At 49.8% G+C, this 22,018-nt stretch overlaps 1 protein-coding gene across 2 annotated transcripts in view; it reads left to right on the top strand.

Moving 5' to 3' along the window:
* taok2b (TAO kinase 2b) overlaps positions 1–22,018 on the top strand; it is a gene marked incomplete at its 3' end in the record, with an annotated part of 43,084 nt that overhangs the window by 11,947 nt on the left and 9,119 nt on the right. The window contains exons 8-17 of one of the 2 annotated variants that reach the window (XM_084456363.1): positions 5,285–5,376; positions 8,230–8,323; positions 9,159–9,240; positions 10,164–10,331; positions 12,775–12,981; positions 13,698–13,903; positions 14,401–14,578; positions 14,906–15,034; positions 17,958–18,161; positions 19,126–19,365. In XM_084456363.1, the coding sequence (XP_084312489.1) occupies positions 5,285–5,376; positions 8,230–8,323; positions 9,159–9,240; positions 10,164–10,331; positions 12,775–12,981; positions 13,698–13,903; positions 14,401–14,578; positions 14,906–15,034; positions 17,958–18,161; positions 19,126–19,365 (1,600 nt within the window). Of the gene's footprint in view, positions 1–5,284; positions 5,377–8,229; positions 8,324–9,158; positions 9,241–10,163; positions 10,332–12,774; positions 12,982–13,697; positions 13,904–14,400; positions 14,579–14,905; positions 15,035–17,957; positions 18,162–19,125; positions 21,813–22,018 lie in introns of those variants that run through there. The other variant, XM_084456362.1, reaches the window with a different exon arrangement.

Here is a 22,018-nt window from a genome sequence, read left to right as displayed (position 1 = left end):
AGCTATTATGACAGACGTGACCTCGACCTTAGGCTACAGAAAAATACAGATGTGGGAAGTTAGAAATGTCACATGCTGCAGCATTTCACCTTTGCGGTATTTGGCAGGGAAATCCCGTTGGAAATCTCGTGGGATTTCAGACGGGTGTTATTTCGTTTTAGTGATGCACCACCGCCAGGTGGCGTCTTTGAGTAGATTTAGCAGGCTGGGCTCAGTGTTTTTCTCCTATAGTCTACGAATGAAGCATCATTAAGTTTCACATTCTTTAATTTAAATGCTCTGTTGTAAAGCACTTTGAGCTGAATTTATCTGTATGAAAGGTGCTATACAAATAACGTTTAATTGTTATTATTACCTTGTTCTCAAACACATGTTTTCGCCATCTGGATGTAATTTAATTATTACGAACACCTATATCTAGGCCTACAGTAGCCTATCTATCTCGGTAACTGACGTCGGGTCAAGACGTGGTGGCTGTTAGGTCAAATGCGCAAAATAACAGTATTGTAAATATATTTGTTAGTAAAGATGTAGTGAACGTGGGGGTTTTGCGTTTTGTTTCTGAAACGCATTCAACTGGTAGGCTACGCGTAAACCCCGGAAGTAAATTTGAAGACGGGGCACCAGCTAATGTAGCCAAGTCTGAGCGCAGTGGGCTATATGGCTTCAACACGATACAAAGAAAAAAATAAGCTTGATCGACTTGTGGATCCATACAAAATTGACATAGTCGCCATGAGTAAAGATCACTCATTGCCAATCATATCCGGACATTAACTATCTTGTGCATAGATAGCGGCAGGTTTGACAGTGAGTGCGTTCACATGCACAATATACACAATATTTTGTTATTTGAATGATCTTGAATATATATTTATTCAAGATCATTCAAATAAGAAAATATCGTGTATGTTTTTATTTATTTATACCGGCCGCCAGCCGTTCCATGAACGGCTATAGGGAATGCGCAGTTACGCGCTGGCTACAGCCTATTATATGCACAGTTTTGCGCTACGTAGGCCATTATAAATAAGTATTATTCATTGGGGCTTGGACTCGCTGGGGACTGGTGGAGAGACGCAGAGCCTCCCCAGACGCGACATCCTCCAGTTGGCTGAAGAGCTGCAAGCTCTGGCGTCCAAACAGCCACCGGCGGCGCCCCGCAGTGTCCACAGAAGAATACCCCCACCAAAATACCTGCATGGTGAAGACAAGCTGCAGCAAGAACAGAACTGTCTACCAATGCATGAAGTGCACCATAGCTGTCTGTGAGAGGCTATAGCAGAGGATATGTGCAAAGTGTATTTGAGCTGCCGCCTCAACCGTGCGTAAGAGCAGAGCGCATCAACTCGTGTATAGCTACAACTAGTAGCCCATAGCCATTAAAACGGCTTATTGTTTTATTCATATATCAACTAGATAATTCGATAATAATGAGTAGCCTAGTAGGCTATAAAAGGAATTCAATAGGGCCTAATAGCCTTAAGTTGTAGCCTAGGCTACAGTACAATCACAAGACGCATAGGCCTAGCCTATCGTAAAAAGCGTTGCGTTCTCATAGGCTTATATTAACTTAGATAATTATTAATTATGCTCAGGTCATAATGTCCGTTAATAATAATTCCCTCTAAGCAGAATTTGAATTGTATTAAAATAGGCTAAAATTAAATTTCCACATTCTGATTCCTTCTAGGCCTATATAAAAAATAATTTTTTTTTTTTAATGTGTTGCCTAGGCTATAGGCTTCTGCGATGAACAAAACAGCCACAATGTAGCCTGCAGAGGGCAGTCTACCATAAAGTGTAGGCTATAGCCTAACCATAATGTAATATATCTAGACTACATGCATTGTGGTATTTCTTTATATAGCCCAGCCTGCAATTGTTTCTCAATAAACAGTTATGTCATCCTCTGAGTCCGAATGTAGGCTAATAGACCGGCAGCTCTAAAGGCCTTCCCAATCAATGGTTGTAAGAATGGTTGTAAAAATGATGTTTTATTGATGAAAAGGGTAAAACTGAAAAACATGGAGAGTCATTGCATTGATCGATGCAGTCCGTTCAAATAGGCATCAAAAGAAAGTAGGCCCATTTAAAATGACCAATAACATCTTCAAATCCCTTCTAATCTTGGCCTTTGATAGGGTTTTTTCCCGCCATACTGCCAATTATATCCGAACATTAACTATCTTGTGCATACAGAGCACAAACAATGAAACGAATAGATTTCCTCCCTGTCTGTCTGTGGCATTCGCTACCAGCAAACACTTTAAATACAGGTTCTCAATTTATTTAGATTAGACTAGCCTATCCAACTGGACCACTCCAATGAATGTTGAACGTAGACTACTTTTATTCTTTAGGTTTTACAGAATCGGCCTACAATGTCCACACATGCATGCGCCATCTGACTAGCTCGTCACTCGCCAGCGAACCTGGACTAGACTATTGTAACCCCCCCCCAAATTCTTTTATATTCAAATAAACTGGATGAACCGGTTTCCTAGCCCTGGATCGTGGGGAAAATGAATTAAAATGTGCGGATATCGCTCCTCGTCTGAAACGGCCTTAATGTAGCAAGTCGTCGGTCTTCATGACGCACTGTTATGCTTGTTTGCTGTAGATCCAGTCATAGAAGCGGGCATCTCGTCCGGCGATTTCAAACAGCTGGTCAATTCACCCCAACAAGAATAGCCAAGAGAAGGACAAAAATTAAACCACAAACGTTACTACTGGTCTTGAAACAACTGTGTTAGCCTAGTTCCATATGAGAACACTCCTCGGTCCAATTCCGTATAGATCAGCCTGTGTCCACGTAGCTGCTAGCTAACTGGTGTGTAGGGGAGAACCGGGTCAAAAGTCGCACTTTTTGGTTTGATTCCATTTAATCCGAAATTAATAGAGATAGAGATTCCACATTTTATGACAAACAACTTGCACATGTCCTTCACTATTATCAACTGTAATGTTCGTGCTAGGATATAAGAGTTTAACATAAATAGGGCGAGAACGGAGCGCAATGCGACTTTTGTCCCTGCCGAGCGGGACAAAAGTCTCGTAGGAGAGGGGCAAAAGTCGCACTGCTGCAAAGTGTGTCCTATCTGATTTTTTTGGCATGTAATTCTCTTTACTTTCAACGAATGTATTATTAGACATAATATCATAATAATATATACTGTATAGCCTTCAACGACCTCCTGAGCTGCCTGCCTGATGGTCTCAGGGCTAAAGAGACCGCGCGTCGTTTTCCTCACCCTAACTATTGGCATGCTATCAATGAAAGAAAATACATTGTAAATAAACATGGTTTTAGGCTATTGTTTTTATGTAGGCCTATAGGTTAAGCTATTTGTGTTCATAAGGTAACGTCATTGTAAACGAAAGTAGCCTATAGCCTAATAATCCAATCGACTGGAACCAGGGGGTTTGACAAAAGTTAAGAGGCAAAATAATTTGTCTTGACTGCATTCAAGATGTATCTTTCACATTAAAACTGCATACAAAGCTGACCAATAGCATTAGAAAGATCTCTTCGAGAGCTTTCATTTCACCTGTTCATTCTGCCCAAATGTCACTCGCGCACCCCTCTGGTTCTAAGCCATCACAATGCAACTTCTGTCCCTCTACGGGATGCGACTTTTGTCCCGCCACGGTCTCCTGTCATTTCTCCCTGGCTTGCAGGCACGACTTGCTCGCACGAAACTTGAAAGCTATGTTATCATGTAGCCAGTAGATATGCTAAGAAAATTGCATATGTTTGCAAACTAAAACAAGTGAACACAATTTTACAATCGAAAAATGGTTATGAGACCATTATTTTACTTATATGGGGCAAAAGAGGTTTCTCTTCCTGCTTCTGCCTAAGCCCTCCACAATACCACAACACAACGGTGTCATGTTTTACCGAAGGAGAAGTGAAGAAGACGGTAGCTATCAGTAGCTAAAGCAGTTAGCTAATGTTAAGATCATTCCTCTAGCTGCTTTGCTGCTAATGCGAGTTCGTCTCCGTTCCTGCCCAAGAAACAGTTGAACTAATAGCATCAAAATCAAAATAGCTACAGGAATCATTGTTGTAAAGTTAGCTATCTGCTTTTTAGCCACCGACAGCTACCGTTAATATTATGGAAGCTGCTGTCGTGAGCTAACTTGCTATCACGGTCTTATCGTGCAGCTTCACAGCCTGCTATTAGCAGACAGCACTAAAGTTGATAAAATCACACTTGCACATCATTCAACTAAACATGGAACCTGAATACTACCTGATATTTCAACCTGCTGCCATCAGTGATCGGCGCGTCTGCTTGTTTGAGTCATGAATATCTTACGCAGTTATATTCCATGTAGTGTCCCAAAACTGTTAAATCATTCCCCATGTAGTTCACTATGAGTCGCACTCAATACATCCATGGTAATAGGGAATAGGGAGTGAGTGAACCATTTCAAACACATCTCTGGTCAGCTCCGTTAGCCATCTTACTCGTCCTGATGCCATGTTCCATATGAGAACACTCAGCCTAATGTATTAAACTTCTACTTGTCCCGACAGTTAACAGATATAGACCCGGCGACAGTTACAGAGATAGAAACTATAAATAGATAGGCTTTGTTCGTAATAATTAAATTACAACCAGACAGAGAACAAGGAGTTTGAGAACGGTAGGCTCATCTAATGTGCGAGATGAGCTACAGCAATGGGTCAATGAGTAGTATTACTGCGCCCCTATGGGCAGGCGAGCGGTGGTGCGGAATGCCGTAAAGCACCTGTTAGAATACCGCGGGTCAAGTTACATTCTTATGTTCCCACATCTGTACATGGCTAGTCCGAGGCCTATAAAATAATGCAAATCTGTAGGCTATTTCATAGGATTAGGCTTTCATTTGTATTTTAAAAACGACAATAGGACGATGTCATCGTCCATCGCGTTGGATGTGCACATGGTGATGTCATATTTGAGTACACATCGCCCAACCCTGTGTCAACCTGACTGACTGCAAAGCTTATAGATGTAGAGGGCTGCTTTAAACTTGAGGGACACCATGAATGGACCCATAATCCCTCGAAATTCAAAAACTAGTAATGGGGATGGGGATGCACATTTGTACAGCATCCGCCTCAAACTCTAATCCCTTGACGTCATCTGGACAAGCCCTGTGGACCCGTCTGGACTGATGATGACCGGGCCCACTGGGGAAGTGACTAGTGTTGGATAGGGGTCAAAAGGAGGTCATTAAGGCCCAGCTGTGAGTGTGTTATGGCTGACCCCCGCCCCTCCCTTCCCTGTAGGATGGCTCCGGAGGTGATCCTGGCCATGGACGAGGGTCAGTACGATGGGAAGGTGGACGTGTGGTCTCTGGGTATCACTGCCATAGAGCTGGGTAAGAACGCTCTGCTGGTTCCTCTCTGCTATAGAGCTGGGTAAGAACGCTCTGCTGCCTCCTCTCTGCTATAGAGCTGGGTAAGAACGCACGCTGCCTCCTCTCTGCTATAGAGCTGGGTAAGAACGCTCTGCTGGTTCCTCTGCTATAGAGCTGGGTAAGAACGCTCTGCTGACTCCTCTCTGCTATAGAGCTGGGTAAGAACGCTCTGCTGACTCCTCTCTGCTATAGAGCTGGGTAAGAACGCTCTGCTGACTCCTCTCTGCTATAGAGCTGGGTAAGAACGCTCTGCTGACTCCTCTCTGCTATAGAGCTGGGTAAGAACGCTCTGCTGGTTCCTCTCTGCTATAGAGCTGGGTAAGAACGCTCTGCTGGCTCCTCTCTGCTATAGAGCTGGGTAAGAACGCTCTGCTGCCTCCTCTCTGCTATAGAGCTGGGTAAGAACGCTCTGCTGGCTCCTCTCTGCTATAGAGCTGGGTAAGAACGCTCTGCTGGTTCCTCTGCTATAGAGCTGGGTAAGAACGCTCTGCTGGTTCCTCTGCTATAGAGCTGGGTAAGAACGCACGCTGCCTCCTCTCTGCTATAGAGCTGGGTAAGAACGCACGCTGCCTCCTCTCTGCTATAGAGCTGGGTAAGAACGCTCTGCTGGTTCCTCTCTGCTATAGAGCTGGGTAAGAACGCTCTGCTGCCTCCTCTCTGCTATAGAGCTGGGTAAGAACGCTCTGCTGGCTCCTCTCTGCTATAGAGCTGGGTAAGAACGCTCTGCTGGTTCCTCTCTGCTATAGAGCTGGGTAAGAACGCTCTGCTGGTTCCTCTGCTATAGAGCTGGGTAAGAACGCTCTGCTGACTCCTCTCTGCTATAGAGCTGGGTAAGAACGCTCTGCTGGTTCCTCTCTGCTATAGAGCTGGGTAAGAACGCTCTGCTGGTTCCTCTGCTATAGAGCTGGGTAAGAACGCTCTGCTGGTTCCTCTGCTATAGAGCTGGGTAAGAACGCTCTGCTGGTTCCTCTGCTATAGAGCTGGGTAAGAACGCTCTGCTGGTTCCTCTGCTATAGAGCTGGGTAAGAACGCTCTGCTGGTTCCTCTGCTATAGAGCTGGGTAAGAACGCACGCTGCCTCCTCTCTGCTATAGAGCTGGGTAAGAACGCTCTGCTGGCTCCTCTCTGCTATAGAGCTGGGTAAGAACGCTCTGCTGGTTCCTCTGCTATAGAGCTGGGTAAGAACGCTCTGCTGACTCCTCTCTGCTATAGAGCTGGGTAAGAACGCTCTGCTGGTTCCTCTCTGCTATAGAGCTGGGTAAGAACGCTCTGCTGACTCCTCTCTGCTATAGAGCTGGGTAAGAACGCTCTGCTGACTCCTCTCTGCTATAGAGCTGGGTAAGAACGCTCTGCTGGTTCCTCTCTGCTATAGAGCTGGGTAAGAACGCTCTGCTGGTTCCTCTGCTATAGAGCTGGGTAAGAACGCTCTGCTGGTTCCTCTCTGCTATAGAGCTGGGTAAGAACGCTCTGCTGGCTCCTCTCTGCTATAGAGCTGGGTAAGAACGCTCTGCTGGTTCCTCTCTGCTATAGAGCTGGGTAAGAACGCTCTGCTGACTCCTCTCTGCTATAGAGCTGGGTAAGAACGCTCTGCTGACTCCTCTCTGCTATAGAGCTGGGTAAGAACGCTCTGCTGGTTCCTCTCTGCTATAGAGCTGGGTAAGAACGCTCTGCTGGCTCCTCTCTGCTATAGAGCTGGGTAAGAACGCTCTGCTGGTTCCTCTCTGCTATAGAGCTGGGTAAGAACGCTCTGCTGGTTCCTCTGCTATAGAGCTGGGTAAGAACGCTCTGCTGGTTCCTCTGCTATAGAGCTGGGTAAGAACGCTCTGCTGGTTCCTCTCTGCTATAGAGCTGGGTAAGAACGCTCTGCTGGTTCCTCTGCTATAGAGCTGGGTAAGAACGCTCTGCTGACTCCTCTGCTATAGAGCTGGGTAAGAACGCTCTGCTGGTTCCTCTCTGCTATAGAGCTGGGTAAGAACGCTCTGCTGGTTCCTCTGCTATAGAGCTGGGTAAGAACGCTCTGCTGGTTCCTCTCTGCTATAGAGCTGGGTAAGAACGCTCTACTGGTTCCTCTGCTATAGAGCTGGGTAAGAACGCTCTGCTGACTCCTCTCTGCTATAGAGCTGGGTAAGAACGCTCTGCTGGTTCCTCTGCTATAGAGCTGGGTAAGAACGCTCTGCTGACTCCTCTCTGCTATAGAGCTGGGTAAGAACGCTCTGCTGACTCCTCTCTGCTATAGAGCTGGGTAAGAACGCTCTGCTGCCTCCTCTCTGCTATAGAGCTGGGTAAGAACGCTCTGCTGCCTCCTCTCTGCTATAGAGCTGGGTAAGAACGCTCTGCTGACTGAGCTCCACGCCTGCCTCTGTTTCTCATCACAGGAAACTGAACAAGACCCTCCTCTGAAACACTGGGAGGCTGATTGTTTGTTTGTTGTGTTTGTGAGCTTTAATACAGGCTGAAGACATTTTAAGTTAATTCACTCTGAACCCAAGTGTGGTTATTCCCCTATGAATCCTCAACCCTGTCTCATCTTTCTCTCTCTATCTCCCTTTCTCCCTCACAATCTTCCTCTCACTCTCTCTCCCCCTCTTTTTCTCTCACTCCCTCTCTCTCTCTCTGTCTCCCTCTCTCTATCTCTCACTCTCTCTCCCCCTCTTTTTCTCTCACTCCCTCTCTCTCTCTCTCTGTCTCCCTCTCTCTATCTCTCTCACTCTCTCCCCCTCTTTTTCTCTCACTCCCTCTCTCTCTCTCATTCCCTCTTTCTATCTCTCTCTCCTTCTCTCTCTCCCTCCCTCCCTCTCTCTCTCTCTCACTCCAGCGGAGAGGAAGCCTCCTCTGTTCAACATGAATGCCATGAGTGCCTTATACCACATCGCCCAGAACGAGAGCCCCGTTCTGCAGTCCAATCACTGGTGAGCATGTTGCCGTGGCAGCCCTCTGTCCTATCATCCCATGTGACCCCCATATACTACATGGGTGTCCCCAACATCTACCCTTCACTATAGGATCAATAATACTGATAAATCACCATCTACCCTTCACTATAGGATCAATAATACTGATAAATCACCATCTACCCTTCACTATAGGATCAATAATACTGATAAATCACCATCTACCCTTCACTATAGGATCAATAATACTGATAAATCACCATCTACCCTTCACTATAGGATCAATAATACTGATAAATCACCATCTACCCTTCACTATAGGATCAATAATACTGATAAATCACCATCTACCCTTCACTATAGGATCAATAATACTGATAAATCACCATCTACCCTTCACTATAGGATCAATAATACTGATAAATCACCATCTACCCTTCACTATAGGATCAATAATACTGATAAATCACCAACATCTACCTTTCACTATAGGATCAATAATACTGATAAATCACCAACATCTACCCTTCACTATAGGATCAATAATCATTTTTTGGGGGCGCTACCCACACATTTAGTTGTTTCTCACTATGAACACACGATCCTTACAAGTTGTACCTCGTTGTAAAGGTGACTAATCAGGCTTTCCAGCGATATAAAATACAATACCAACTGGTATTATTAAAGGGGAGAAATTATCTAACGAAATAAGGTTTCCGAGCTATTTTTGAGGAGTTAAACTGGTATATTAATACCAAACCGTTTAGATGAGTTATTATCTAGCTGGTATATTAATACCAAGCAGTTTAGATGAGTTCTGTGTTCTTATATATTTTGACTGTCTCCTTCCCAGGTCTGATTTTTTCCGTAACTTTGTGGACTCGTGTCTGCAGAAGATCGCCCAGGACAGACCTACCTCTGACGTGCTGCTGAAGGTAGACCCTCTCAACACACTGACACACGCAGAACCAGTCTGTTATTCCATAGTAGCAGAGATAGAGACAGACATGTAGAACCAGTCTGTTATTCCATAGTAGCAGAGATAGACAGACATGTAGAACCAGTCTGTTATTCCATAGTATGAGACAACAAATACTGTAGGTCCCAGATATCATTAGAATTCATATTCAAACAAGCTGAAAACATAATGACCAGGCTTGCCTATACCCATGTTCACAGAATGAGTGACCTCTCCCTGTGAACTGACCGACCATCTCCACTCATCTCTCCTTCTCATCCACTAAATCCATCTCCACTCTTCTCCTCCTCCATCCACCTCCACTCCTCTCTCCTCCTCCTCCATCCACCTCCACTCCTCTCTCCTCCTCCTCCATCCACCTCCACTCCTCTCTCCTCCTCCTCCATCCACCTCCACTCCTCTCTCCTCCTCCTCCATCCATCTCCACTCCTCTCCTCCTTCTCTTCATCCATCTCCACTCTTCTCCTCCTCCATCCACCTCCACTCCTCTCTCCTCCTCCTCCATCCACCTTCACTCCTCTCTCCTCCTCCTCCATCCACCTCCACTCCTCTCTCCTCCTCCTCCATCCACCTCCACTCCTCTCTCCTCCTCCTCCATCCACCTCCACTCCTCTCCTCCTTCTCTTCATCCATCTCCACTCCTCTCCTTCTCCATCCATCTCCACTCCTCTCCTCCTCCTCCCTCCTCCCTCCTCGTCTTCCATCCATCTCCACTCCTCTCCTCCTCCTCCCCTTCCATCAATCTCCACTCCTCTCCTCCTCCTCCCCTTCCATCCATCTCCACTCCTGTCCTCCTTCTCTTCATCCATCTCCACTCCTCTCCTCCTCCTTCTCCTCCATCCATCTCCTCTCCTCCCTCCTCCTCTTCCTCCCGTCCAGCACCTCTTCCTGGTCAGAGAGCGTCCCATGACGGTGGTGATGGACCTGATCGCGCGCACCAAGGACGCGGTCAGAGAGCTGGACAACCTGCAGTACCGCAAGATGAAGAAGATCCTCTTCCACGAGGCCCACAACGGACCGGCCCCGGAGGGAGGAGAGGAGGAGGAGGTGAGGAGGAGGAGGGGAGGAGAGGGAGACGTGGGGAGGAGGAGGAGGAGAGGGGGAGGAGAAGTGGGGAGGAGGAGAAGCCTGGTACGACCATCCCGTTCTCGTGAGCTCACATTCTGTTTCACTAACGCAGAACGGTTTGGCCTTCGCCTCCTCCAGAGCGATTATGCCAAAATCCAGACCATACCGGGCCAATCAGGGCCTGCGTTTTAACTGCTGTCCCGCCCCACAGTGGAAAGCAGTCCCTGATTGGTTCATGTCCCTGTGGTGGTAACGTTAACGTTAGAAGAATAAACGCAGCTATAAGTGCAGTTATTGCAGAAATGGACTTAATCACAACACTTAAGAACAAGAGTATGCACTAGCGGAGTTTCTTGGTTGAAAAGACATTTTTGCCATTCTTCCGACTGGATTTGGCAAATGTTTGCTGAATGCTGATTGGCTGAAGGTGTTTGTCTGTCAAGGCAAGTACCCCCTCCCACATAATCGCTCTCTATGAGGCGAAGGCCAGACCGATATTGCGGAGCGAAGCAGTGAGCTCGCTAGATCGGGATGGTCATACCAGGCTAGAGGAGGAGGGGAGGAGAGGGAGAAGTGGGGAGGAGAGGGAGAAGTGGGGAGGAGGGGGGGAGGAGGAGAGGGAGAAGTGGAGAGGAGGTGTGGAGGAGGGGGGGAGGAGGAGAGGGGGAAGTAGAGAGGAGGTGGGGAGGAGGAGAGGGGGAAGTAGAGAGGACGTGGGGAGGAGAGGGAGAAGTGGAGAGGAGGTGTGGAGGAGGGGGGGGGAGGAGAGGGAGAAGTGGAGAGGAGGTGTGGAGGAGGGGGGGGGGGAGGAGAGGGAGAAGTGGAGAGGAGGGGAAGAGGACAAAAAAGGAGGTAGGTGGTATGGATGTTTCAAGATTTCAGGATTTCTTTATTTGTCACATGTAGCCTACGTGTACAGTTACAGTGAAATGTTGCTGCCGACTCCAAGATTATGCTCAATAACAGATAGATTCCAATACAAATGTATAAATTACACAAGTGCCATACGGTATAAAATAAGGGTAAGAAAGATAGATATGGGTCTGGATGGATTATGTACATGCTATATATGGATATGGATAAATAAATAACCCCCCCCCCCCCCCCCCATGTACATGCTATAGCTATAACAAATAATCCCGGGCATATAAGCATTTGCCGTTAGCACAAAGGATATTGAGGAGCGGAGGAGGATGCTGGGATGGACAGAGGAAGTTGAGGAGCAGAGGAGGATGCTGGGATGGACAGAGGAAGTTGAGGAGCAGAGGAGGATGCTGGGATGGACAGAGGAAGTTGAGGAGCAGAGGAGGATGCTGGGATGGACAGAGGAAGTTGAGGAGCAGAGGAGGATGCTGGGATGGACAGAGGAAGTTGAGGAGCAGAGGAGGATGCTGGGATGGACAGATGGGAAGAACCTGGGGATAAAGGAGATTAAAAGATTAATGATGGAGAGATGGTAGAGGATAAAGACTTGGATGATGGAGAGATGGTAGAGGATAAAGACTTGGATGATGGAGAGATGGTAGAGGATAAAGACTTGGATGATGGTAGAGGATAAAGACTTGGATGATGGAGAGATGGTAGAGGATAAAGACTTGGATGATGGAGAGATGGTAGAGGATAAAGACTTGGATGATGGAGAGATGGTAGAGGATAAATACTTGGATGATGGAGAGATGGTAGAGGATAAAGACTTGGATGATGGAGAGATGGTAGAGGATAAAGACTTGGATGATGGAGAGATGGTAGAGGATAAAGACTTGGATGATGGTAGAGGATAAAGACGTGGATGATGGAGAGATGGTAGAGGATAAAGACTTGGATGATGGAGAGATGGTAGAGGATAAAGACTTGGATGATGGAGAGATGGTTTTCTGCTCTCTCACAGAGGATGTCCATTCAGGAAGGGCCGCTAAGCATTAGCATCCATCCTGTTAGCATTAGCATCCATCCTATTAGCATTAGCATCCATCTTATCGTTAGCATCCATCCTGTTAGCGTCCATCCTGTTAGCATTAGCATCCATCCTGTTAACGTTAACATCCATCCTGTTAGCATTAGCATCCATCCTGTTAGCGTTAGCATCCATCCTGTCTTTGTGTGAGCAGCGTAGCCGCTCTGCTGCGGGTCATTGTCCAGTGGGAGGAAGAGGGGACTCTGGGCTTGGTTGCTTCCCTGTGAAGCCAGGCGCCTTCCTTAGAGAGGAAATGCTGGAATGGTTGGAATGCTGTGCTGTAAACCAGTGTGTGAATGTCTCAATGCAGACATGTAGGTCTTGGTTATAGTGCTAGGTGTGTGTGTGTGTTTGCTGTGTGAGTGTGCTGGGCTGTGTGTGTGTTTGCTGTGTGAGTGTGCTGGGCTGTGTGTGTGTGTTCCTAGATCTACGTTCCCCCCCATAACCCTGCGTCCCCCCTCCTCCCAGGACGTGGAGCAGTACATGCTGCGGACGGGCACGGTCAACAGCATGGAGAGCTCCCATTCACTGCCCTCCATGTCCATCAGCGCCAGCTCCCAGAGCAGCTCTGTGAACAGCCTGGCCGACGGCTCGGACGACAGCGGGGAGATGGCCATGATGCAGGAGGGGGAGCACACCGTCACCTCCAACAGCTCCGTGCTGCACAAGCCGCTGGTCAGTGTGCGGGTGTGTGTAGTGGTACACTTCTGTTAAAGGTGCAGTGTGTGATTTTTGGCAGCATCTGGTGGTGAGGTTGCAGATTGCAACCAACTGAATACAATTGCATGGTGCAAAATGGCGGCCTCCGTTGAAGGTTCCGCTCCCTATGTGGATATAAAGGGCTCATGCTGAGGTAACAAAAAAAGAATGATTCATATTTTCATGGGATTATACACTGATTAAAACATCTACGAGTATTATATCCCATTTCTGCCATGTCTAGACAAAATTCTGCCACAAAATTCGACGCACTGCACCTTTAAGGTTGAGAACAATCCCGTCAGCGTGTCTGGTCTGTGTGTGGGAGGGTCGGAGGAGGAGGGAGAGAGGGAGGGAGGGAGGGAGGGTGAACAGCTGTGTTCATGCGCCCCCATCCCTCTCTAGCCCTCATTGACATGGCCAGATTTAGCTGCCGCTCCTTCAATCCTGCACGGCCAGAACACCCTACATATGAGCCACTGCTAAGAGCTACTGGCCTCACCTCAGATAGTCTGTGCAAACAATAATAATAATAACAATTTATTTTATTTGCCATATAAAGCACTTTTCATTGTGGCACAAAGTGCTGAATAGCATTAAGCTAACATTGCCTTCTTCCCAAATGTGTTACCTCAGTTCCTGAACTTAACTTGGCTAAACCGTCCCCCCTCCCCTCTCCCCCTCCACCCCAGAGCCACGACAACATCTACGACGACCCCTACCAGCCAGAGTTGCAGGAGCAGCCCCCCTCCTCCGGGGCGGGGGGCGGAGTGGGGGGAGGGGGCGGCCGGCGCCGCCGCGGGCGCGACCACTTCGCCACCATCAGGACGGCGTCGCTGGTGACGCGGCAGATCCAGGAACACGAGCAGGGCTCCGCGCTGAGGGAGCAGATGTCTGGGTAGGATGTGACATCATCACATCAGAACAGATTGACTTTTCATGTATCATGTACTTTTATTACCACGCTGTTTTTTTTGTGTATTTGTGTGATGTATTGTACATTGTACTATATGCACTTTTACTAACATGTAGGCTACTTTATGTGGTTGTGTTATTATTATTTATTTATTATTATTTAATGCTGCTGTTGTCTTGGCCAAGTCTCCCTTGTAAAAGACTCCCTTGTCACCTGGTTAAATAAATAAAAATAATCATCATCATTAGAATTTAAGGATGTGATGTCATTAGGAGCAGTTAAGGTTATGACATCATTATGAGGAGCAGTTACGGTTATGACATCATTAGGAGCAGTTAGTTATGACATCATCATTAGGAGCAGTTACGGTTATGACATCATCATTAGGAGCCGTTACAGTTATGACATCATCATTAGGAGCAGTTACAGTTATGACATCATCATGAGGGGCAGGGTTTCTAATGGTCGTCCCCCCCCAGGTACAAGCGCATGCGGCGGCAGCACCAGAAGCAGCTGATGGGCCTGGAGAACAAGCTGAAGGCTGAGATGGACGAGCACCAGTTGAGGCTGGACAAGGAGCTGGAGAACCAGAGGAACAGCTTCTCTGGAGAGGGAGACAAGCTGAGCAAGAAGCACCTGGCCATCCTGGACAAAGAGGTGAGGGAGGGAACAACAGGCCCTCCTGGAGATGGAAGGAGGGAGAGATTAACCAGCAGGCCATCCTGGAGAAAGATTAGGGAGGGATGGATGTAAGGAAAGTAGGGTGGAAGAGAGGAAGACCAGCAAAGACTAGGAAACGAAGGGAGGAAGTAAAGAACTGAGAGAGGAGGAGGAGGCTTGTTGAGGTAGAAGATACGTAACCGAGTCAAAGACCAGGAACAGGACTAGATGTTTCCGGTTAGTTCATTCGGAAGGTTGGGCCATGTTGTTGTCCATCACCCGCCCTGCTTGTTAAGTCGGCCATGTTGTTGATGTGGTTTCCAGATCAAGGCGGCTCTAGCGGAGGAGAAGAAGTTCCAGCAGCACATCCTGGCCCAGCAGAAGAAAGAGCTCACCAGCCTGCTGGAGAGCCAGAAACGCCAGTACCGCCAGCGCAAGGAGCAGCTGAAAGAGGTGACGTACTGCAACCACCAACTGCCGTACCGCAACCACCAACTGCCGTACCGCAACCACCAACTGCCGTACCGCAACCACCAACTGCCGTACCGCAACCACCAACTGCCGTACCGCAACCACCAACTGACGTACCGCAACCACCAACTGACGTACCGCAACTACCAACTGACGTACCGCAACTACCAACTGACGTACCGCAACTACCAACTGACGTACCGCAACCACACACTGACCGTACCACAACCACAACGACACACTGACCGTACCGCAACCACACACTGACCGTACCGCAACCACACACTGACCGTACCGCAACCACACACTGACCGTACCGCAACCACACACTAACCGTACCGCAACCACACACTGACCGTACCACAACCACCAACTGACGTAGCGCAACCACACACTGCCGTACCGCAACCACACACTGACATACCGCAATCACACACTGACGTACCGCAACCATACACTGACCATACCACAACCACACACTGACGTACCCCAACCACACACTGACGTACCGCAACCACACACTGACCACACCACAACCACACACTGACCGTACCACAACAGTGGGCTAACTAACAAATTGCAGGTTGGCCTGCAGCTTGTGTGACAAATATGGTAAACTAACATTAGCTAGCCACTATCATGAACGGTACAAAGGGATCCATTTATTGCAAACCTGGCAAAGAATGCTGGCATCTAAGAATCAGACTGGCTTTAGAACAAGCTAGCAAGCTAATGTTAACTTGACCTCAATAAGATGTGATGGTTATGGCTAGGCTAGCGCTAGCTAAGCTAGCAAGTAGCACTAGCCAAACCGCCAAAAACGTTCTAAGCCGTTTCAAGTTTTTGAATGCTTTTGGTAGGCTGCCATCAGCCCTCTAGTTTATAGTGGTACAAAATAAATTCATAAAGTCGATGGAAATCGAAATGGTTAATTTTCAAGAGATTGTGGATGTAGAATGTCTATGTGACAGTTGATCGTGTCTCGTTAATGTTACTAGACTAACAGCTGCATACAAACCCATTCTGAGACAAATCGTTTATGTCGTGTGTCTCCTCAATCCAAGAATGTTAGCTAACGCTACTATGCTAGCGGTACACTAGTAGTAATATTCACCTGTCAGGTCTGGAAGAACTGCATCCCCGGTACTACGGTACTGTAAAAAAACAAAAAAACAGTACCGTCACATTTTCAGAATTTTAGCATCGACTTGGTACCGATAAGTATCGGTTCCATTGACATCCCTACCGCAACCACATGCGGACCATATCACGACCACCCACTGACTATACTACACTGACCACACCACAACCACACACTAGGGCTGCACAATTAATCGTGAATTAATGGAAATCGAAATTATGACCTCCGCGATTAACTAATCGCAAAAGGCCGCAATTAATGTGATTCATAATTTTGCTTTGAATTGAGTGTGCCATGACTACACGGACAAATCACAGGCTCTTATGCTGTCTGACCAATCACATGCGTTCCCGCTGAGTGCGCTGTACGTAGGAATTTCAGTACCTGCAGCCGTGAGAAGTGAAAAAATTAGCGAAACGGGGTCAGTGAGTGAGTTAGTAGCAAGAAAGGGATAAACGTCTGTGATTTGGGAGCATTTAGGTTATTATATATTAATATATTAAATATTAATCGCAATTATTAATCGCAATTAGCATTTTGAAGCAAATAATCGCAATTATCTTTTGTTATAATCGTGCAGCCCTACCACACACTGACCACACCACAACCACACACTGACCGTACCACAACCACACACTGACCACACCACAACCACACACTGACCGTACCACAACCACACACTGACCGTACCACAACCACACACTGACCACACCACAACCACACACTGACCGTACCACAACCACACACTGACCGTACCGCAACCACACACTCACCATATCAATCCATCCATACCAAATCACACACCAACTGTACTCCAACTATTCCAACAACCCTACTCCAGCTGTACTCCAGGCCTCCTCCAGCCCTACTCCAACCCTACTCCAACCATACTCCAACCATACTCCACCCCTACTCCAACCATACTCCACCCCTTCTCCAACCACACTCCACCCCTTCTCCAACCATACTCCACCCCTTCTCCAACCACACTCCACCCCTTCTCCAACCATACTCCACCCCTTCTCCAACCATACTCCACCCCTTCTCCAACCATACTCCACCCCTTCTCCAACCACATATAGCTGCACACACTCGATGGATCCTACCGTACACATTCCTCCATTTCATAACCTCCTAATCCTCCCTCCACCCTGGGGTCACCTCCTTAACCTCCCTCCACCCTGGGGTCACCTCCTTAACCTCACTCCACCCTGGTGTCACCTCCTAACCCTTCCTCCACCCTGGTGTCACCTCCTAACCCTCCCTCCACCCTGGTGTCACCTCCTAACCCTCCCTCCACCCTGGTGTCACATCCTAACCCTCCCTCCACCCTGATGTCACCCCCTAACCCTTCATCCACCCTGGTGTCACCTCCTAACCCTTCCTCCACCCTGGTGTCACCTCCTAATCCTCCCTCCACCCTGGTGTCACCCCCAAACCCTTCCTCCACCCTGGTGTCACCTCCTTAACCTCAGTCCACCCTGGTGTCACCTCCTAACCCTTCCTCCACCCTGGTGTCACCTCCTTAACCTCAGTCCACCCTGGTGTCACCTCCTTACCCTTCCTACACCCTGGTGTCACCTCCTTAACCTCAGTCCACCCTGGTGTCACCTCCTAACTCTTCCTCCAACTTGGGGTCACCTCCTAACCCTTCCTCCACCTTGGGGTCACCTCCTAACCCTTCCTCCACCCTGGTGTCACCTCCTAACCCTTCCTCCACCCTGGTGTCACCTCCTAACCCTTCCTCCCGTGTTTCTCGTCCAGGAGCTGAACGAGAACCAGTCGACACCCAAGCGGGAGAAGCAGGAGTGGCTGGTGCACCAGAAGGAGTGTCTGCAGCAGGTGCAGGCGGAGGAGGAGGCGGGGCTTCTGCGACGGCAGAGGCAGTACTACGAGCTGCAGTGTCGTCAGTACAAGAGGAAGATGCTTCTGGCCAGACACAACCTGGAGCAGGACCTGCTCAGAGAGGTACGCTCTCTCTGGCTGCGTTCCGAATCGCATAGAAAAGTACGTACTTTGCAAGCAGTAGGCATCCAATTGGGACATACTACCTTGTCATAACATTGCGTCTTGAAATTTGCCCACATCCGTCGCTGTCCATAACGCGACATTCGTCTACAGCTGTCACGACTCGCACATGTGACGCACATTTCCGCTGCGCACAGGATTGTGGGTCAGAATAGCCAGAAAAGCCTGCTGGCTTGCATACTGCAAAATACGACCGGATGTAGTAGGACATCCTGGTATTTTTGGCATACTGCATGTGGCATACTATGTATTGGGACATACTACATCCTGTTTTGGCATACTATATAGTAGGGTAGTATGCGATTCGGAATGCAGCCTCTGTCTCTCTTTCTGTCTCTCCTCTCTCTCCCTCCCCCCTTCTCCCTCTCTCCCTCTCCTCTCTCTCCCTCCCTCTCTCCCTCTCTTCTCTCTCTGTCTCTCTCCTCTGTCTCTCTCCTCTCTCTTCCTCTCAGTATTCTGGTTCAGACTTCTCTCTGGTTGTGGATTGTATCCAAGTTAACTTTGTTTAAGTGGAGTCGCACAGTTTTACAAGAGGAGAACTATGTGGAGAAGTGAAAATACAACCTAGATTAGTCTGTCTTCTCCCTCCCTTCTAATCTCCCTTTACCACCAAATCTCACTTTCCCCCTCTTCACCTCCTCTCTCTCTCTCCCTCTCTCTCCCTCTCCTCTCTCTCCCTCTCTATCCCTCTCCTCTCTCTCCCTCTATCCCTCCCTCTATCCCTCTCTCTCTCTCTCTATCCCTCTGCTCACTCCTCTCTCTCTCTCTCTCTCTATCCCTCTGCTCACTCCTCTCTCTCTCTCTCTCTCTATCCCTCTGCTCACTCCTCTCTCTCCCCCCTCTCTCTCTCTATCCCTCTGCTCACTCCTCTCTCTCTCTCTCCCCCCTCTCTCTCTCTGTCCAGGACCTGAATAAGAAGCAGACCCTGCGTGACCTGGAGTGTGCCATGCTGCTGCGCCACCACGAGTCCACCCAGGAGCTGGAGTTCCGTCAGCTGGGCTCGGTCCAGCGCACGCGGGCCGAGCTGATCCGGGCCCAGCACCAGACCGAGCTCACCAACCAGATGGAGTACAACAAGCGGCGCGAGCAGGAGCTGCGTCAGAAGCACGCCGTGGAGGTCCGCCAGCAGCCCAAGAGCCTCAAAGTGAGTGAGACCACCTCCCAGAACCAGAACCCCGACACAGAGACCCAGACGCCTCCCCCAGAGGAGGAGGGCAGGCCGGGGGACCAGGCCGGGGGGGAGGGCGGGGAGGAGGAGGAGGAGGGGGAGGAGAAGGGGGAAGAATGTGAACGCAGACAGGAAAAGGAAGGAGCAGGGAGGGGAGGTGGGGAGGAGGAGGAGTCAGGTGAAGGAGGGACAGAGGAGGTTAGAGAGCAGAGTGGTGACGGAGGGATGGAGGAGGCGAAGAGCTGTGAGGGAGAGGAGGAGGAGGAGGGGGCGGGGCCAAAGAGGGAGGGAGAGCAGAACAACGACGACGGGAGGGAGGAGGAGGAGGAGAGGATGACGGGGGAGGGAGGGAGGGAGGTGGAGGGAGGAGCCTGGGACCTCGAGGAAGGCAGCGGTGACTCGGACACGGACGGCGAGGCGGAGGGCAGGGGCGTGGCCGACGGCTGCCCGTCAGAGTTCAGCGCCGCCCTCGCCCCGGAGAGGCGCCGCGCCCGCCGCCGGGAGCTCCACGCCCTCTCCGACTTCTACTTCCCCGACTCCCTGGAGGAGCTGGAGCCCCTCCCCGCCCCGCCCCCTCCCCCCCCCTCCTCCCCCTCCTCCTTCCCCTCCCTCTTCTCCCACGCCATCTGCCTCCTCCTGTCCCTGTCGGCCGCCGCCCAGCCCTCCAACCTCACCTTCCTCCTCCTCGCCATCTTCCTCCTGTCCCTGCGCCGCTCCCCGCCACTCCCCTCGCTGGCCTCCCTGCTCCTCTCCACCGAGCTCGCCCTCCTCGCCCTCTTCTTCTCCTACCTCTTCCTGCGCTCGCTCTGCTCGCTGGGCGTGTCCAGCTTCCTGTCCGTGGCGCTGTGGGCTTGCGGCCTGGCGGTCCTGGGCCTGTCGGTGAGCCTGGGGCTGTACTACGTCCCCGTGGTCCTGGTGTCGGCCTCCCTCCTCAGCACGCCCTCGCTCTTCCTCTCCCTCTACCTGCTGCTGGTGCTGGTGGTGCGTCCGGCGCGCGCCCTCCTCCACGCCGCCCCCCGGAGGCTCAGCCGCCTGTGGATGCGCTTCCTGTTCCGCCTGCCGCGCCCGCTGTTCGCCGCCTGCCAGTCGGTGCTGGGGGGCGTGGCAGAGCGCAGCCTCTACGACATGTTCCCCAAGGCCGGCCGCAACTGGGGCGTGCGGCACTCCCGGATCCCCGTGCCGCTGCGGAGCCTCCTCCCCACGGAGCGCCCCGCCGCCGCCAAGAGCCTCCTGGGCGTCAGGCGCTTCCTCCGACGCCCCGTCGGGGTCCTGGCCGACGCCGCCAACACGGCGGTGCTGGCGCTGGCCGGCCGGGTCCTGAGAGAGCTGCCCGCCGGGTGCCTGCGGCGCCTGCGCCTCCTGGGCCTCCTGAGGGAGGAGAGGCCCAGCCGGTTGCCCCGCCTCCTGCCCCGCGCCGTCCGAGAGCAGCGCGAGAGGAGGAGGAGGGAGAGGGACAGGCAGAGGGGGGACAGGGACAGGCAGAGGGGGGACAGGCAGGGGAGGGACGAGGCCAGGTGGGAGTGCGGGCTGAGGAGGAACTCGTCAGGAAGCGTGAGAGGGAAGGTCAGGCCGTGGAGATAGCCTGGGACTGATAAAGAGCACGTGTGTGCGTGTGCGCGTGTGTGTGTGTGTGCGTGCGTGTGTCTGAGATCCATCCTCCATTGTTTGTGTGTGTTTTTCTTTTGGCCCATGTGTGTTCTGTGTCCTGACCTGGTTTTTGGGTCCATTGTCAATCCTCCCAAAGACAAGACAACCCATCTGGCACGCTGCCTAGACCTGTGTGCACTAGCTCACTGATTGGCTGCTAAAAGCTCAACCAAACCATGATGCACGCCCCCTATACCTGTGTGCACCAGCTGATTGGCTGTTTAAGTACTGTAACGCCACAGCTGATTGGCTGTTTTAGTACTGTAACGCCACAGATGATTGGCTGTTTTAGAACTAACGCCACAGCTGGTTGGCTGTTTTAGAACTAACGCCACAGCTGATTGGCTGTTTTAGTACTGTAATGCCGCAGCTGATTGGCTGTTTTAGTACTGTCACTGTCTTATCGCCCGGTGAAGTTTCAGCGTTTATTACCATTGTGCTTTTTGTAAAAGTTATTTTCTTTACTTGTGAGACAACATGTTTATGGTTATTGTTAAGACCATGTTTGTGCAATCTTTTGTGTTTTTATTTTTAGAAGTCTTAAGATTTGGAGGAAAGTCTTGTTCGTACACTGTAGTGTAGCACAGTTCTAAACGGATGGCCAAGCTCAACAGTTTGAATATCGACCACAAATCAGTTCCCTCCAGCACATACTGTGAACACGGATCCTTTCACTAAGACGTCTCCAAAGACACTACTGGTCACTGATGAAGTGCAATATAGATGCCCCAAAACAATCACCCAAAACAAGCACCGTAGACTGGAGAGGAAGAACCAAAAACCTTGAGCAAGTCCAAACATCTCTAATGTTCTATACTCCATAGAGAGGTCACAACCTAGTCATGACCTCTAATGTTCTATACTCTATAGAGAGAGGTCACAGTCATGACCTCTAATGTTCTATACTCCATAGAGAGGTCACGACCTAGTCATGACCTCTAATGTTCTATACTCTATAGAGAGAGGTCACAGTCATGACCTC

The sequence above is a fragment of the Borostomias antarcticus genome (assembly GCF_949987555.1).
Source record: "Borostomias antarcticus genome assembly, chromosome: 22".
In the NCBI taxonomy this organism is placed as follows: Eukaryota; Metazoa; Chordata; class Actinopteri; order Stomiiformes; family Stomiidae; genus Borostomias; species Borostomias antarcticus.
Note: the sequence above shows the minus strand (reverse complement) of the source record. Positions and strands in the feature narration are given on the sequence as shown.